Below are 19,692 nucleotides of genomic sequence, written 5' to 3'. Positions count from 1 at the left end.
GGAAGTAAGAGGTACCTGTTGAATTTGGAAGACATGGCAGAAAACTTATGTGGACCCAATGAAGGAAATTTTGTATATGCAGTCCCAGAAACATTATGCAGGAGCATCTGACACAGCAGACAACTTTGGGTCATCTTTCCATGTTACATGTAACTACCTAAATATCATCTTAATAGAAAAAAGTTAATTATAGAAAACCCTTACAACTGTTAATGGCGTATTGTCTTCTCTCGTTACAATAATATGCATTTCTATTAACAAACGATTGCAGATACCAAGTTTAAAGCAAATGGTCATAGATTCCATGTTTCTTTTATTCTGTTATTGGTAGACACTGTTAGGCACAATATGACATTCTTTGTAAACATAAATTTTGATACATTAGAGCACGAACTGAAGTTACAGAAAGCAGTACACAGACATGTAGAAGCACAGATCCACTACACATTCCAGGCACAGATGCAGCCATCTGGGAACCCTGTATCCATCACAACTGAAACACCCGGCTGACACCAGTAGAAAAGAAATGCATCCTGGTTGCCAAACACTTCAGCTTCTGAAATAATTCTTTTTTATCTTCTACCAAAGATTTCATATACTTTTAAAATACAGATGGCCTCATAATCACATGTTGGTAAAAATGTATTTTACTTTATTTACCCTGAAACACCTAATTATTACAAAGTCTGTGTGAAGAACTAAGGCCCCTAAAACAAGTAATGTAACTAACACATTTAGAAAGCTCTCTTCAATATGTATCTACATATTTTTAAGAAGTTGAAAATAATCTTCCAATAACAACTCATAAGACAAAATCTCTTGATTTTTTTTGATTTCCCAAACTTAAAAGTGCACTACACTTTCTGTGCAACACTGTGCAACTTAAGAACCAAACTGAAGAGCAGTAAGTCTGAACTTTTAAGTATATTGCTTATTGCAACTGCCACACTTCATAACCTTCCTGGGTATGGTAGGCACAAATTAATATGAGTTATTTACATCCAACAGAGCAAATCAGAATTCTTATCAGAAAATATTTCTTGAAAAAAAAATAGTGCTCTTAAATTATGTGAGTTTTAAGAAATTATTCAGTATCCCATGGTTATATGAAGAAACATTAATTTTAGTCTATAAACTCACAGAGGATTTTTGTTCTGCTAATGACAATCTCAGTATACAGTTACTGTTATTGTTATTGGGAGCTAGCTCTCTTCCTCTGAATAATCAGGGGAAAAAAATGAACTAAATTATTTAACAAAAAAGCTTTGGAAAGATATATTCATTTTCCTTTTCTAACTTGCTAGAAATGGAGAATAAGGCAACAACTGAGATAAAAATATATCTTGCTTTGTAAACCAAGCTTCTTAATATGTTTCTTAAAAGTGAACTTTCATGCTGAAAAATTGCAAGGTCTTAAAGGATAAATTTTAATTACTTTGACAAGACCATGCCTTCTGTTTAATTCACTATTTTAAAGCACTCCAAAATGTATTGAGAGGAATTTATTTCAGTGTAATAGATGAATCTCCAGTTTTAAGTAACTCCTTTTTATGGCTAAAAAGCTTCTATAGCATCCTTCAAGACTGAATAATGTTTAGAAAAATGCCACCAATTTCCATTACAACCTTCTATATTCTTATATTATGGGAGTATTCTAACCTAATTCCATGGAAAAACAACAGATGGTGTGCCAATATCAGTGTCTTTTGACTTATAACCAGACCTCAAAGCACAGGCCTTGCTGTCTCATATGGTCTGTATGATCATGGAAAAGTTCTTCTTTGCTACTCAGATAAATTTCACTGGACGAAACTGGCTGATAAAGTCATGGCAGGTGACACTGAAGTAATGAGAAAATCATTCCATAACTAGTTTTAAGTCTAAAGTACATAGAAAAATTGTTCAACATAAATAAGACAGACTACAATTCTTCTATTTAAAGAAGGGGAAAAAAGAAGAAAATTATGTTATAAGACTTCTGAAGTCATTTTTCATGCTGAGCAAAAAAAATTCACTTTTAAGTTCATTCAGTGCTCGATATCCTGCTTTGTCCACTTCTTTGGTACTCTGTTCTCATTCTGCAAATTCTAACAGAATTTTAATGGTCATCTTACTTCAAATGAAAGAGCAATGAGCTAAAAGCATAACCAGAACAACAGATGCCATAATACTGCAGAACACATTGGTTCTAATGATTTCTGTCTCTTTATATTCACTTCTTGTAATGATTGGGGGCATCCGCAAATGCAAACTTCAGTCTGTAGGCCTCTGCTAAGAGTACACTGATGTCTTCATTTCCCCAGTGTACTGTGGGTAAATTCTGTAAAAATATCAGTAGTTCCTAATTGGAAAGAAAAGAAAAAAACAAATAAGTAAATATATATATTTTAAATAGCAGTGTAAAAACTATGTATTACTTATACAATGATCATTTATAAGCAAGCACTCATGTAGCATGTCTGTACCCCAAACAAACCTGAGATCCAATTAGGTTTAATGATTTTTACATAGATACTTGGTATTCAACTTTTCAGTTCAGAAACCTGCTAATAATTGTAGCTCAAATATGGTTCTTTGCTAGATTTTTTTTTTTTTTTTTGAGAAAAATAATCTGTGTTGTTACTTATTGAAATTATTTTTATGCTCCAGGGCATGAAGTTATACAATTGGATACATCTTCAAAATTATGGATGATTAGAGAGAATCGCTAAGTCTGGGATTCTCTCACACCAATGCTAAGATAAGGCACTTCTCTACTTATACATGAAGAATGATGAAATAAATTATTTCAGTCAGTTGCAGTCAACTCCCACCTTGATTCTTAGCCCAGGTTTCCCACTCCCTGCCAGTTTCTGATTGCAAAATATTTTCCTATGGGTCAGCTTTTCATGTCTCTCATATCAGCTTTAGGCAAAATTCTCTTCCAAGAAGCCTAAGCCCAGAAACAGAGGTAACAAGAAGCTCACTGGGACAGTGCCTCTTTGTTCAGTTCTGATGAACACGCATCAAAATGCACCACGATCCTCAGCAGCACAAAGCCTCAAATCCTCATCTACAGGCTGAAACCTGCCAGCTCTGAGAGAAGATCAGCTACCACATACTGTCTCCTGACTTCATGCAAATGACAATTTTTTTATAAGGCTCATAATTTGACTAAATTCAGGAAGTTAGTCTGCTCTTTAAAGAAAGAAAACTGGTAACCTGTAAGGTCAGAAACCCTCAAATGTGATGCAAAAGCCACCCTAGGCCAAATTTGATGTTCACGTTTGAAAATTTCCATACAGCAGATCATGTGTCTCATGCTTTTAATTGTTTTGATAAACTGTGGCGAAACAGCAAATGAGAAGTTTTGGATGAATCACAACAAAATGAATGTGGATTTTCATGATGGGAGGTATAAGGCAGTCTCAGGAATAAGTGAAGCTGTTAAGCCTGCTTGTATCTTCTAGGTGCTCTATTTTTGCAGAAAAAATGCAGACAATTTGTGCACATTTGTATACATGCATACGTATTTGTGAGGATATGTATATTTTTGTGTGAGTATGTCTGTTAACATTTATTCTAAAGATCAGAAATAAATGAACGGGAAAGCAATTAAAACCACAGCCATTATCTTATTATAAATCAGAATGCTGCAGTATCCAGGGAAATTATTCTTCTTCAGTAGAGTCTTATTTTCCTTGCTCCCCCTTCTCCCTCCTCTGCACCTGCTTTCATAGAAGATGGTTGTAGAAGCCCTTAGCAGAGATTCAGTGATTTTAGGAAACAGCCAGGAGCAGAAATTAACATCAAATGATTTCTTTGTGTTTGTGAGAAAATTATTTTGACTTCATCTATTTCCTGGTCTTGCTATACTGGTTCTTGTAATATGAAAAGAGAAAGGATAGAAGTTGGCAGTACTGTATATTTAATTATGAATAATAAGTAGAAATACAACAGAGTTAGCATGAGAATATCTCTATTACACTTGAGAGAATATTTTTAATAAAGTATTGTACAATTGTCAAAATCCCACTCTTTTAAAAAAAATTCTATGTACTTATTTGACAGTTATACTGATAACTGTAATTAATAAATTAGCAGTAGAGAGTAGGAGGGTTGTGTGGAGGGATCATAAATGCCCACCTCCATGAAAGTTCTTTTCTCCTTTTACAAAAATAACTTTTAAGCAGCCCTAAGACACAGCAATTAATTCAGTGAGCTTTGTGAAATTACCTCTTTTACTGTTTATAGTCTCAATATTTTTCTGGGTCAGATTTCTGGCGCAAATGATTCATATTGCTAGAGCAGTGTTTTGGTTTTATTTTGAGCTTTGGAACATCCAAAGACTATAGCTTTGGTATCCATGCTGTATGAAATTTAACGTACTGTTCAAATCTGAAATAGGACTGTTAGTGATGACCTAGTTTAATACTTCTAACATTAATTTCAATTTTGATAATAATTTTTATCTGAATTAAATATATAAATAAATGGCAGAGCAATGCATTGACTGTCAAAGTCCACTTCTATTTGAGTGGGCATTTTGCCACCATTACCAAGGGAAAAGACCAAGGTCTAAGACTGATACTGACTAGTGAATATGTGTTATAAATTCAAGTAAAGTTACTGGCCAAAGACATACTACTTGTATGAATGTCTAAAGATAAGGCTTATCTCTCTGTGATCTATTACAGAGCTTCAAAACTTGCTCAGATAGAAATAAAGCTTACATCTTTTTAAAAATAAAGTAAAAGTTGGCAAAAACCTTACTAAAGAAAATGGGGGGTTTTTTTGAATAAGAAAATTTTATTTTTCTTTAACTGCTAAAGAAAATCATGCTGCCTTTATTGCTGCATATTGCGCATTCTTTGGAAATAAGGAAACTACTATAAAGAAACAACCAAAAAATCCCAAATACAGTCTTTGATTTGAAGAATTGTACAAACACACTACTTAATATTTACAAGAACACATGACAAGTTAAAAAAACCAAGAGCAAGAATTACTACAAGTGACTCAAGCTTATTTTTAATTATCGTTCTTTTTTTTTTGCCAACAGATAAACAGGAACTACTGAGCAGCATCTACAAATAAGGCATGCATACTAACTTTTTAGATTCATTTTCTTATCCATAACAGTATTAAAATATGAGGCACTCTTTGAAGTATGATGAATCATAATGTGAATTAATATTTTCCATTAAAAACTTGTAGGTGATAAACTGCCTGGTCTATTTCAGAAGAAAACTGAGTCTAAAAATCAATATTTATCAAATATTCCTGGAAGATTTTTGTTTTCTGCTTAATTTAAATGGTATTGTGATGACACCTGGCTGAAGAATCAGGGCAGCCAGTAGATCATCATCAGAGCTGGGGTATCTAGAATCGCAGTCCAATGTTTGTTTATATTTTGGCTGTATCAACAAAAAATATGCTCAAAATTATGTCCTTTGAATTTGGCAAATAAAGCGCCCTGGTTTCCTGGACTCTTACTGAGAGGAACAGCCTTATTAATGCCTTGAACTGGGACCCATCTACATGGCCCAGCCTGCCAGCAGAGCTTCAGCTCGGTCTGTTTGTGGTGTCTGCCCTCTCATGCCACACCATGAAAGGCATCTCCATCCTCCCTCCCTCCTTGGCAGCCAAGCAGAGGAAGATCAAGGTGCCACTTGTATCTGCTCCTGCCCTTCATCAAGCACAAAAAGTGAAGAGAATTTAATCATGGTGTTACTACCATAGTTAGGGAGCTGCAGCTGATGTTACCCAGGACAGTGTGAGAAAACTGGCATTTTTTTAGCAGGGAGAAGAGGAGGCTAAGGCATAATCTGAGAGCAGTTCTACATAGAGGGGGTTCGAAAGAAGAAAAGAGGTGCCAAGAGGCAATAGTAACAAGCTGAAGCTAACTTGTCATACCAAGCTAACTTGTCATAAGAAAACAATGCTTTGCAATGAGGGTGCTTGAGCAGCTTGCCAGGGAAACTGTAAATCTTTCCATTGGGATTTATTTTCACAGCTCGCCTGGCACACCCCTGAACAGGCTGCTCAAGCTCGGATGCTAGCCTGGCTTGCAACAGCAACCTGCACTATGAACCTCCCTCCTACAGTGGAATTTTCCTGTGTTTTATTTTTTTAAAGGACATGAGCTTAAATTTTTCATTTCTAATTGAAGGATATAGGGGACTGGTGCAGCAGGGTCAAACTATGAATAAATTACAAATCTATAATCAAACTGACTTTTAAGTATGGCAGATGATCTGAACGTAAACTATATATTAGCCTTTTATAAAAGAGATTTCTGGTTTACACTGACATATTTAACCCACAATTCTGAAATAATTCTTCAGTACATTTGAAATCCAACACTTTTGTTACCAAACAAAAACCTTATCTTTTATAGAATTTCACTCAAAGTATTTCCACAACTTTAACTACATTTGGATTTACGTGATATTTCACATATGTGTGTTTGTAAAATATGCTAAAACACTTTATCTATAGCATGTTCAGCTATGCTACTATATATAAAGTAATTTTAAACACTTAAAAGCAGCTACATAGTGTGCAATTTTAAAGTAAATGTATTTTCAAAATGTACTTTTTCTCAGTTAATTAACATGTATTCTAGAACTGTTCTGTTCACCTTGTAGTCAAGACACGACAGTGGTAAACACGCTGGAAGTGCTGTGGTGTAAAAGCACCTCTAGATGTATGAAGAGTAGAAGTATGAGATCTGTGTTTTACACACCACAATGGTAAAAGTTATATTGCAGGTTAAGCAATGGCTGTTGTCAGACACAAAATTATTCTTGAGGGGAAAAAAATGTTATCTCAAAAGACCCAATACACATATCTAAAATGAAATACCAGGCTACCAGAGAGATGGCTCAAAAAGGTGATTTCCAAAGCCTTTATTCCTCAGTTTCCTCTAAAATCAAAAAGGTCTGCTCCTTGCAGACTAAATCAAACCTGAATATTAATAAAACTTCACAACATATATTTATAATAATTATTACAAAGTTATCAGCCTCTTTCTCCTCATTGAGATTTTAACCCAGTGAAACCTCAGCATATTAAAACAATCTTTTAAAACCCCAAACCCAGAGCAAAGAAAGCAAATTTTATCATGTTTTGGAATCTGGTTCATTACCAAATCTCCTTACAGTATGATGTCTGCTATAATCCTATTAGAAATACAATTTTTAGCGTAAGATTGGCCAGTAATACTGGTTATTTGGCAATGGCTACCTGTAGTTGTTATGCTATTTATTATCACCCCTACTCTGACTCCATATGTGGATCTTGAGGGAAGGAACATCAAAACCAATTACAGAAAAAATAACATGTTGATAGTTTATAAAACATAAAAATGTTATTATTCTAATGAGTAGAACACTAAGGTATCTTCTGTGCTAACCAAAGCAATATATTTACTTTGAAAATCCAGAGGTTTTGTCTGTGTGAATTATTGATGAAATTCAATTGCAAGGGGTTTTTTTCAATAGAAGAAACTTAACATGACATAAAAACCAGTAATAGTGTTTCCACTTTAGATAATATAAAATGGTAGTAACTAAAGTTAAAATCAAACTTGAACACACTGAGGACATTACCAGAGTTAGTTTTTAGTGTCAAAACTGAGAACCAAGCTATTAATTTAACAAATAAAGGCACTCCTAAAATGCAGTAATTTTCTATGAGAGTTGTTAATCCTTCCTGCTGTTAACTGCAATGTAATTACAGTCTGAGTACTCCTGGTCTACCACAGTTCTGTTTTATACTGATAGGCATAATCTACAATCTTACTATATTTTATGATCATAAACTTTAAAATATCATACTTTAAGACTGTATATAAGTAACTTGAAGGTAAATTAAATTTATATATAATCTTCAATGATTTGATAAGAAAATGCTAACAACTATAATTTTAATAACAGCTGTATGGATTACATATAAACACATATAAAACACTGCAAAATTTATGCTGGCAATTTGATTAAATGGCCCCTTTATGAGAGTTATTTGTACTTTCCAAAATTGTACTTGAAATCCCAGAACATAGCACCTACTTTTAAAGAACTAATGAAGATAAATTCTACTAAAATTTATTTAGAGTAATTATTGAGACAACCTAAGGAGGAAACTAATTATTTCCAGGGGGAAAAAAATTTCTCATTTATCTTTTTAGATAATAGAAAAGAGAAATAAACCCTATGCATGCATTAGAAGAAATCTAAATGGTTTGTTTTTATGGGAAATTGGATAATGTTGGACCAGAGACAGAGCTGGACAATGATTCATACACTTGTTTGCAACCAGATGTAACCACTATACAGGCAAAAAAAAAAAAAAAAAAAAAAAAAAAAAAAAAATCCTTATTATAGGGATTACTTAATTCCCTTTTCCTTTACAACATTCTTTTTCACTTGATTGCATTTGAGACTGTCAAGTGTGAGAAGGAAAGGATGGCTAGTGCCAAGTGGGCACCCCCTCCGTGGCCTCAGTCCCTTTCCCTGCACTGTGGAGCAGACAGACAGGTGCCTCACAACCTGTAAGAGCTGCAGTAACCCAGCTGGCACGGTGCTGTGCCACGTTAACCTCTAATCCTCTTCCCAGATATTTAGGATGAAGGTTACCTGCTGCTTTGGGATTCAGCCAAGCTCACTACAAATCCTCCCCCTCTAGCCTGCTATCAAAGCAGTAACTGCACTGGCTGGTGACATGAAAGCACGGGTCCAGCACACACCGCAGAGCCTGGATGACCTGGTTCAGCTGCCTTAGTGCTACCTCTCCCTTCTCTCTGCCCCTTGCTGTTGATATGACAGTGCACCAAATGAATACAGCTCTAGCTCTGAGACAAGTTCTCTTTCCTTTCTTGAGCAGTTTCTTACAAAATGCTCAGCAATATTCCCTATGCTGCTGGCACTTCTTACTTCTCCAGATGTCCTAACCTGCTACATAGAGTTGCAAATAATGAGCTCTATTTCTGGAGTGCTGTGCATCTTATTAATTACCTGTGTCTTGAAGTCAGAGAAAACATTTCTTTCCTGTTGGGCCCAGCTGGAATTGAGAATACTAAGATTTCAAAATCTGATATTAAAGAGATAGTAGGAATAGGTCACCTACTGCAGCTTAAGAAAAATTTGCTGCAGATACAGGTTAAGAGGCATAAGTGGACCCGGATCCTTCAGTGGCACAGGCTGCTTCCTGAGCATCAAAAGCACATAGCAGTAATGCCTGAGGTAGCACAGAACATTCCCTTTTGGATCCTGGATGCAAAAATACCTTCCTTGTTCCTTTAACTTCAAAGACTATGGATGAACCAAAATTTTGATAAGCACAAGATGGGGCAACAACGGTTTATCAATGCTAACTGGTAGGAGCACTGAACTCTGCACTCAACACTCGAAGTCTGAAAGATTTAAGAGACATATTCTTGGCCAGTCATAAATCAGTGTCACTCAAAAACTTCCATCTGGAATGTGAAAGTTTAGAGCAAAGAAACAAGAGTCAAAAACCCCTGATGTTACCCTGGTTTTTCTGAGTTTCTTTATTAGCCTTTTGATTTTCATAAATGGAGTTAGATCTTTTAGTTAGTGTACAATATTAAGAGCAGTTTTCTACCTTTCTCACAGATGTAATATAAACAAATCCTTTGTTTTTCATTCTCTGTCCTTTGTTTGCATATTTCTAACCTGAAAACAATTGTAACTGACAACTGGTCTGGCCACTGAGGCTGAGGGGTGGAAACCCCAAAAAGCCAATCTTCTGCTAGACCCACAAATGTATAAAAAGTAAAAATAAACAAAGGGGTCCTTCTTCTTCTCTCAGCTCTCTCAGCTGTGAGCTGGAATTGGAAGGACCTCTGCCTTGCGAAAATCTCGTCTGCGTGTGACTGCTTTGTGCGTCTCGGTGACACCCTGACTCAAATATTTGCTGAAATACTGTAACATTGAACCTTCTAAATTCAGTGCTACATTTGATCTTTTCTTGTACATTTCTTTACTGTGCATTACTTACATTATGCTCCTAGGATTCCGTGAAAGGAACATAAATTCTTTAAATCAGTCTTATATATCTTAATTTTGACCTTTTTTTCACACACCATGACATCTCAATCAATGGACTATAGCACATGGAACTCAAAACAGTAGGAATCTAACTACAGAGAAAAAATGGCAGAGTTTCAACTAGACTTGTTACATTTTTTTTTTTTTTTTTTTAATCTAGATATTTTAAAGGTTAATTTCCTCTGCTACCAGCTTACACTCAGCACCTCAAGGACCCCGTAGTTCTCAACAAGTATATATTTTTTATCCTTTGATTAAAATACAGTATAAATATAAATATACATATATATATTATTTGATTTGATTAAAATATACATTTTAATTCTTCATTTCAACTGATCAATCTGCCATTAATCTTATGAAAACATAAAGAAGTAGGCTATTCTTATAATTAATTTCATATTGCTAGTATGAACTTCATAGAAACACACCTTAACATCCTGAAAATGAAAGCTTATAGAAAGTTGATGGTTTCCCTTTCATGTTTTCCTTCTTATGACTACTGAAAAAGATTCCAGGACACAGCATACTAAACTACCAATTAAAGTTCTGTTTCATGCAGTATGGATCTCTTACACAAGTCATTAGCAACCTTAATTGCTAATCATAAAATACGTGGTTCTAAAAGTCTATGTCAGAGAAGCTGTGCTTAGCTTCAGCTCACTTAGCTGAAGAGAAGATTTACATCTTCATTTCCAAGAGTATTGCTTAAAAAGTACATTAAAGGACCACATCTCAGGTGGTATTATAGGTAGTCTTGTTACCTTGGCTTCAAATAAAAACCAAACCCACAAGCAATGTGGTTAGTAACCCTAAAACAAGAATCAAATTTGCATGCTAGATCTTTTTCTCAACTAAACTTACTATCCACCCATTATTATCTCAAGTTTGTAAGAAAAGGCTAAGGAATCAAAGTAAGCACTGCCACAGAACCTGAAGGATTTAAGGTGCCTACCATCCCAAAACCTTCAATGATTCTATGATACCCAAACACTGATTTAAATTCAAACTCAGATTGAACAGTCAAACAAAAACAGTCTTAGGTTCTTTCTCACATTTAAACTAGAGAAAACATAACTTTCATTTTACATATCTCACATGGAAACTGAGTATCTCAGGAAGTTTCACACTTGTATCCAGGAAAGTTTCACAGCTGATAGAGCAGTTCCAACAGAGCTGACAGTTCCAATTGCTTGAGCTCAGAACAGAACAGCCCTGAACGACTCTGATTATAATTTTGCCTTACTGTTTTATGAAATATTGTTATATTGATGGTATTTGGAGATACGTGTATTTTTTATGTACCAAAATACAAATCCTGACAAATAAATAATAAAAAGCCCAACTATGTCATTTACCACTAGTTCCATCCAAAAGACAACAAATAAAGGAGAACAGATGCAAATATCCAGAGTACAAAAAGTCATGAAGATTGGTTGTCATTGTATAAAAAGAAAATGCAAACAAAATCCATCCACATATAGAATGTACTGTATCAATTAAGGCTGCAGTAATTATGGCAGAATTTAATTTCTGAAACGACTTACCAGTAAGTTACTACATTCCATCTATTTTTTCTGTAATCAAGGAAGATCAAAATATTTCCATATCTGATTCCAAGAAAAAAATTACAATTCTGTCTCTCCATGAAGTCCATATGCTAAACCACTCTTCTTGGTTTGGTTTTCCTGACGATAATTTGGCAATGCATTTTAAGAGGGACCATTTTACAGCTACAAATTCACACACATTTCATTTCCTTATCTACAACGACTTAGATTTTAGCACTGTAGTATGAATAGCTAAAAGCTCAGTCAAATAAAAAAAAAGAAGGAAGAAAATCATAAAATACCAACTGAATATAATGAAGCACAGGACAGAAATGTATCAGAATTGTGTGTATTTCTAACTTAAAGTAATTAGTATGCTTTGACAAAATGTTGTAAATTGTTCTGAGTAAAATCTCATCTTGCTTTAGAGAAAACATATATTAAGGACGGCTGATGCAAAATTACCTATTTTCTATAACTTAAGAAGTACTGCCTGAGATATCTAACTTTTACATAAAATAAATATGTTACAGTGCAGAGCCTACTTAAACTAGAGTAATTTTAGAAGTAAAACAAGTAGTCCTAAACACAGTTCAAGTGAAATACTTTTAGTATCCAAGGGGTTATAGGACTGAAAGGCCATTTCCATTACACTGCTCAATCCCCACCAAATGAAGCCACATTTTAGTATTTTGTTCTGAATAACAAACAATCATTCCCCACTTGCCATGTCAAAGTCCATAAAGAATTTGTGCACCTCTAAGAGACTTAAGGAAGCAGTACAGAGAGCCAATGACTTGGCAGTGGAAGAAACCTTCATGAAGACATCACAGTTAAAGGAAACAACCTGCTCCAGCTGATAACTGAAAATTTCCCAGTTAATTTGAGAAGTCTCACAAAAATCAATAATAAGTAATCTGAAAATCCCTTCATCTCTGAGGAAAATGCCACTGTTCGAATTAAGAAATCAGTTAAGCTTCCTTGGTGAGCACAGCACGCAGGCACAAGAACACAGGACAGAGGATCACCCAAGCTGCATAGGTTTTCTCAATGTACAAAAATAACATCCCCACAAATTTCTATCCATTCCTTGATACCTTAAGAAAAAAATATATGATATAGAATGCTTCAGTCAGAGAGAAATTGCAAAAGTGCATCCATAGACAATAGACTGAAGCATCAATTCAAATTACATAAAACCCAAATGCATAATTCTCATGCAAGTCCCAGAGAAATGCAATTTTTCAAAACAATATATTACTGGAACCACTGAAAAATGGTAACTCTAAAGGGAGTACTTGGAAGCCCTAAGGTACATACAAATATCCTAAAGTCCTGGACTTCTAAGACAATTAAAATACTATCACAATTTATTTCTATAATATTTACTTGTTTTTCTTACACATCACTATACTGATAAAAACAGATAACTACAACTCAACTTTGGCCAGCCAGAATTTGAGATCAAATTTCTATATAAAATTATAAATGGCTCAATTTTCATGAAAAATATGTATTTGCAACTGTCATGGGTTGGCACAGTTTGGTTTTTAGGTAAGGAGGAAGGTGGAGTGTTTTTCCCTGTCAGGACCTTGGAATTGTATTAGAAAAGACAGGGACTTATCAAAATGCTAGTTTGGGATATTGGCATCTGTTTTGACCACTGAGAATGTCAAATGTGACTTTGGGAAGTACTGATATAAACCCTGACTTCCTGCAGGTCAGCCTTTCCCTCCTGGCCAGCTAAACAGGTAACAACATCGAGTTGGGGCCTGCTGCTTCCCCCTGCCCTTTGGCAGCCCTGAGGCCTGGCCAGGCTCCATCGGCTCCCGGCCGAGGAGGAGAAGTTGCACCTTAATATCTACTTTTTTCAACTTCCCTGGAGCCCTCGAGTAGGAAGGGATCTCTACCAAGCCCCTGATAACAGCTACAGGCCCATTCTGGGCTAAGGCCGCTCCGATTGTCACCGAGGGGTGGGCAGAGCTCTCACCTTGCCCCCCGCCCCCCACCCCAAATCCCGGTGATTCCAGACAGAGAAAGAAAAGAGTGGAGAGAGGAAACCTGGCCGATGATCTGAGATGCAGCAGAGGAGAGTCTGCTGCCCAGGGCACACAAATGATATGGCCACTGCAGGCCTGGGCAGACTGAACCCTTTCTTGGCAACATGAAGCTTCCAAGGCCTAACCCTTCCCTGAGAGAAGAAAGAGACAGAGTGGATGTAGAAAAGACAAAGCATGAAGTCAGTGGAGCAAGAGTGAAAGAACTGATAATATTATTGTGCAGAGGGATTGAGGAAGTGGACATTTTTAACTGGACTTCTCTGGGTTAAACTATGGAGAAATGGACTGTTTCTTGTAACATCTTAAAGTTATTTGGGGGAATGCTGGTTCTAATCAAAACTGGGGACTGATGTGAATGAGATTTAAGTGAGAATCTCCAAGCCCCTCACTCCTGGGGTAAAAGGAAGTCTTTATTTCTTTTGATATAGAGACAATTTTAGATATAGAAGAACAGAATCTCTGTTTTGTACTAGAAGAAGCATTCTTAAACAGTACTCCAGAGACACTGAGAGGCCCATAAGTAACCAGGGGAAAGGCTGCTAATGGGTGGAACAGCACAATCTGCAAAAATTCCGGGCAGTTGCAGATTTGTCACTTTGGGAGCCACTAGACTGTTGTAGTCTTGTGGCAAGTATCTCCATGGGACTCTAGAGAGACTCCTCTCCCAAAGTGATGAAAGATTATGCTTAAATAGTGAAACTGACTGAAAATCACAGGTTGTGTCTCTTGATGTTGTTTTGTAGAAAAGTTAAAAGTTTGTAGGGGGAGGGAAGAGTGTTTTGGAGTTTCATTCTGTTTTTTTTTTTTTAGTTTTTTTTCCCAACTTTCTTTTTCCATTCTTTTAGTGTGTGTTAATAAAACTATTTGTTTATTTTTAAGCTTAAGCCTGCCTTGCTTTCTTCTGATCTTCTCCCACAAAAAAGAGAATAAACGCTAAAACCACTACACTAAATTTAGCAACCAGAATTTAGCGAACGTGAAGCCACTACAGCAACCAACAGTTGAATGCAGGGTTTATTCTTTTCTTATGTACAGAAAAACACAACATGAGAGAACTGAATGTCTTTTCAGTACAAGTGGGTGACAATGGGCTAGGTTAATCTTTTCTGACTGCTCATTTTAAAGATTTCTAAGATGAAAGTCTTAAAAGCTTTTAGGCCATGACTACCTCTTCTTGGCAATCCTGCGGTCCACACATATAAGGAAATAAACAAGTTTACAGGCAAACTTAAAAAAATCTGCACACTGAAAGCAGTGGCCTCTGTCATTGTATCAATACCCAAAGAGCAGTTTGGCCAAGGAACACTCTGACAATTGCACAGCAGCTCCAGAATGGTCATCAAAGACCAAATAAGTCGAAGTCCTTAATTTCCCACTATGTAAGGAGAAATATTACTAAAACCAGAGAGAATAAATATGGAGAGACAAATACTGTTTTATAATAGTTACTTAAACCTGTGACAACTAGTATTACGTAAACGGAATATGAGTAAAATTTTGCTGTATTTCTCCAAGCTGTTGCATTCTTACATCCACTTGCTTTTGTAAAAATTCCAGTTACATTAAGAATAAGGTTGTGGCCTTCAGAGATTCAAAAAAAAAGCCTCAAAAAAGCCATCTGAAATGGTTATCCAAAGAATCAGAACCACAAATAAACCAAACAGGTGTTAAGGACAACATTATACCTAAATTAATTTTCTTTGGATAACTGGACTTTTAACAACATTATTTCTTTTACAAAACCATACCTTGTGAATAAAATGTCATTTTGTTTAAATAAATAAACATGACCAAAAAGTGTTTCAGGGTCTGGCAAGAAAGATATTAACAATTCTAATGGATAAACACTTCAGTGATTTATTGCGTGGTATAATGTAAGAGTCTGATGGGCTGGTCATCATCAGTGATGCGTCTCTGATCTGTTTCTGCTTCTTTAGAAGGCAGATGAGAGGAGGAATTCCTGTATTTATCACAATAATCTAGAAAGGAAACTATAGCACAGCTTGGAAGATGTGACCTTTTCTCACAGAAAAGAATAAAGATGTCATGAAATATAATTTTCAGAGGTATATTGCTGCTGGCAATTTTGGGTTGCTTTAATAGGCTTGCCTGTGAGCTGGCACTGCCATAGCAGTTCCGTGCCATGCTCTGTCGTCTTTTCTCAGGGGGGCAATATTTAAGAAAGGATGTGGTAGAGAATAGCACCTATTAAGGATTTCAGATGCCCCTTTTTAACCTGCTGAGCTATGGGGATCAGCAATTGAAACAAAGCAAGATGTCTGACAATTGTGAGGAAAAAAAAATTAACACCAAGCTTTAGTGAATCTGCTCCTGAGGACTGGGTGGAACCATTGCTATTCATTCAGCCAACAGCAAGCAAGTGCTACTCTGAAGAAAACAAATTAAGATGGGATAAATGAGAGCTCTTAGTATATTTGAAAAGGGATGTCTAATGCAAAAAACACTACAGAGAGCAAACAAGCTGTGCAAAGACTTTACTCTTTATGGCAGCTGAAAGATCTAACCAGGAGGCTACGATGGTAATAGTAAATCTGTCATAATGACATTTCTGGAAAAAATCTAATTCTGATTTCTTTACAAGGATGACAAAACAATAGGCATTTCAGTTCTTGTTATTTTTACTGTCTTGCAGTTGCAAAGAGACAATTTTGTTGTAAGACAGCAAAATCTACATGCACTAGCATTTAGGGAGCAATAGGAGAGAACAGAAAATTGAAAGAAAGAAAATTAATCCTCTTCCATCTTCTTGTCTCAAAGAAAGGCATATGTCACTTCATCCTATTACTCAGCTCATACTCCAAAAACTTCTGGTTTCTCTTTGTTCTCTTATCAGGAGTTTTGATTGAGTTTGGTTGTCAAGTGTACAGGCTCCTGTGATTTTAGTCTTCTCCAGGGTTACACACTGATAAGGCAAATAATTGACATTGTTATGCAGCAGGTTCTGCTGAACAAATAAACATGGAAGGAAAACAGTTTTCTTTGTAGAGAGATGTCTCCAGTGACAGCTGTGAATTACTAAATAAATTGAAGTCCTGCCAGTGCATTTAGTTTAGCAGGTCACTTAAGTTACTCAGGATGAACAAGAGTTTTTCCTTTGTTCAAGAAAAATCCTTTTTATATTGAAATGGAGAAAATGCAGAGATCCCTTTGTAGCATTTACTGAAATAAATAAAAACATTGGTTGGTGAGAGAAATATATCTTACAGGAATCAGAAAGTGCTTTTTCTAGAAACTTACAGGGCAGTAAAATTAGATTTTCATTGTGTGGAAGATTTGAGTCAAAACTTGGGCGGCAACTGCAGCACTGTGAAGTAGAAGCCATAAAACAAGGCTTACTGGAAATCCCTTTGGATTATACACACCTAGCATCACGTCTTTCCTTTCCTATAGCAGGAATAAGACCAAACACAACTCTTGCCAACATGTGCAGATGAACCCCAGTTTTATATCCCAGCCTCCAAACCACACTGTTCAGTCCTTAAGGAATTTAGACCCAGCATCCTTAGAGGTGTAGAGGTCTGAACAGAAAATATACATATATTTCTTTTTTACTTCATGTAGCATTCCAGGACAAGGAAGGACATGACTTAGAGGCAGAACAAAATCACCTCACTTCTAGAGTTCAATAATATATTGGATACAATGACAGTAAGAAAAAACAGTGATTACACACCAACTATTGAACCTTTTTTTTAACCAAAATAGTGTTTTTCCTCTACAAGTAGCCTTTACAGAGAATCACAATTTTAGACATGCTTATGACTGCAATGTGGTTCTAACACTGTGTGCTCCCAGTTGGTAAAGATAACTAAAAATTAGTAGATTCCAAAATGTTTAGAAGATATTTGCTTGTAGACAAAAACATTATAAAGGTTGTAGAAATGGTGACTGACATTTCAAAATTATACTCTAAGGCCAGTTCATTATCTGTTTCAACAACTGTGAGAGCTTCAGATGCTTTTTGTATCTACACATGATAGCAACCATGTATGTCAGTGGAAGTATTACTTGACAGGTACACAACATAAATTTGGGGCTGGTTCCTAGTGTCATAAATGATACTGCTAGAGAAGATCATTACTTATCCTGGTCTGACCTCCTAATTGGATAATAGGAACTAAACCTAAACTTATGGTTGGTGTATTTTTTTTTAATTTCAGGGAAAACACCAATAGGAAATATTTAAGAGCTACAGAAATTCATTATTAGTTAATGTCTTTGGGTTGTTTTTTTTCCATATCAAATTTCTCATATATTAATCAATTCACCTATTGGTTTTCTTCTTGACAAATTAAGTATGTCTAATACTTCAGTCACGCTCTCTGAGCCCTCTCTATGTCTTTGACCTAAGACATCAGAACTGGATGCAATATTGACAAAGAAAGAAAACCACAAAAAGCAAAACAAGCTCTTGGTTCACTAATTCAAGGATCCAATCACTCCCATGTGCCACAGCATCATTCTGGGAGCTCATTAGGAGAGATGTAGGCATTGCCCACCCCACAGATCTCTTTTGGAGCCACACATCACAGGGTACAGTCTCACACTCCAGAGGTGTGACTTAGTCTAATTTTTCTTAATTTGCAAATTTTTTTCATTTGACTGTATCAAAATACAGCTCACCCGAAGAGTTCACCTGAACAAGCAATTCAAGATTTGTTTATGTAACTGCTCTGCTCTCTTCAATTTGTCAGAATGGTAAATCTGTCTCATCTGCAGATTGTTATTATCAGCTATTATGTTAGTAGAAATGCTGAACAACCTCATATTGACTCCTGCAGACACTCACTAGACAAGCCTACTCTTGAAGATGATTAACAAAAAAAGTATTTTTTTAGTCTTCCTAGTAGGATGTTGTATTATATTTTTGTTGATACTGTTAAATGCTATTTAAGTGTACAGAATAAAATAGACCACAGTATGGAATTATTATATTGCACATTTGCATCCACCAGTGTAGATTCACTTTCCAGAATTAAAGACAGAAATGAAGCTGTTAAGAATGACATGGGGAAAAGAATGTTTCTTTTGTTCATCTTAACTGATAGTAAGAAAATTGGTTAAGTAAATAGTAATAAATAATTATTATTGGACAGATAATTAGTAAAGATAATAGAATTTCATACTTCTAATCAAAACTATATCTTTATTATCTTCCTGAACATAGTATTTTCTTCCTACAATGCCTTCTGAGATAGATAAACAAAAACTGCCACACATACAGGAAGCACTTACAAGATTTCCATTAAAATCCATAAAGGAAAAAGAACATAAAGCTTTTTTTGCAGACAATATTAGTAACTCATTACTACTGTTAGCTGGACACACTGTGGTCACTGGAAAACCAGTCTCATTACATTATTGTCCTCTGATATGTTGGACTTTCCCTATTTGCAGTCTTCCTGAAAATTAGGAAAAGGTTTGGACAGCCTATTGGTAAAGTGAACAAGCCCATCAATAGGAAGAGTTCTGATACCCATGTAGATATATTAAGAAAAATTGACTGAGTACTCAAAATCTACATGGAGGCAAAAATAAATATCCAAAACTATCCAAATAGCTAAAAATATCCAAAATAATATTAATTTCTTTCTGAAAATTAAACATAAATAAAGGCAATAAAATGGCAAATTATTTCATTGTAGTTCCACATTCATGACCTAGAGTACATTGCTTATTGGTGAATGATCATGTTGCCACAAGGGAAATGATAACACACTCAGCAAGACTGAAATAGGACTGAAGCATGAAATAGAATCCTTGCAGCCCAAACAAAGCACAAAGTCAGACTACTTATGGTGACTGGGACCATTCCAAGCCTAACACTACCTCATTTATTTTCTAACACCGTGTTGAGATAGCAAAGTTGCAGTACAGATCTGGAAAGCCACAACAGTCCACTGCTGATTCATCCAGTTAAATCATGCTGTTACTACATTATATTTATGCTGTTATCACAGCTACTTTATGATGGGAGACTTCATTATGGTCAGAGCCAGAGCAGATGAT

At 35.6% G+C, this 19,692-nt stretch overlaps 1 protein-coding gene across 1 annotated transcript in view; it reads right to left on the bottom strand.

Moving 5' to 3' along the window:
* Positions 1 to 298: 298 nt before the first annotated feature.
* Positions 299 to 19,692, bottom strand: part of TBC1D22A (TBC1 domain family member 22A) — a 143,029-nt gene continuing 123,635 nt past the window's right edge. The window contains exon 13 of the mRNA XM_040061853.2: positions 299 to 2,341. Coding sequence (XP_039917787.1) covers positions 2,213 to 2,341 — 129 coding nt within the window. The 3' untranslated portion in view covers positions 299 to 2,212. The remainder of the gene's footprint in view (positions 2,342 to 19,692) is intronic.

Source organism: Hirundo rustica, chromosome 4 (assembly GCF_015227805.2).
Source record: "Hirundo rustica isolate bHirRus1 chromosome 4, bHirRus1.pri.v3, whole genome shotgun sequence".
NCBI classification, from domain to species: domain Eukaryota; kingdom Metazoa; phylum Chordata; class Aves; order Passeriformes; family Hirundinidae; genus Hirundo; species Hirundo rustica.
Note: the sequence above shows the minus strand (reverse complement) of the source record. Positions and strands in the feature narration are given on the sequence as shown.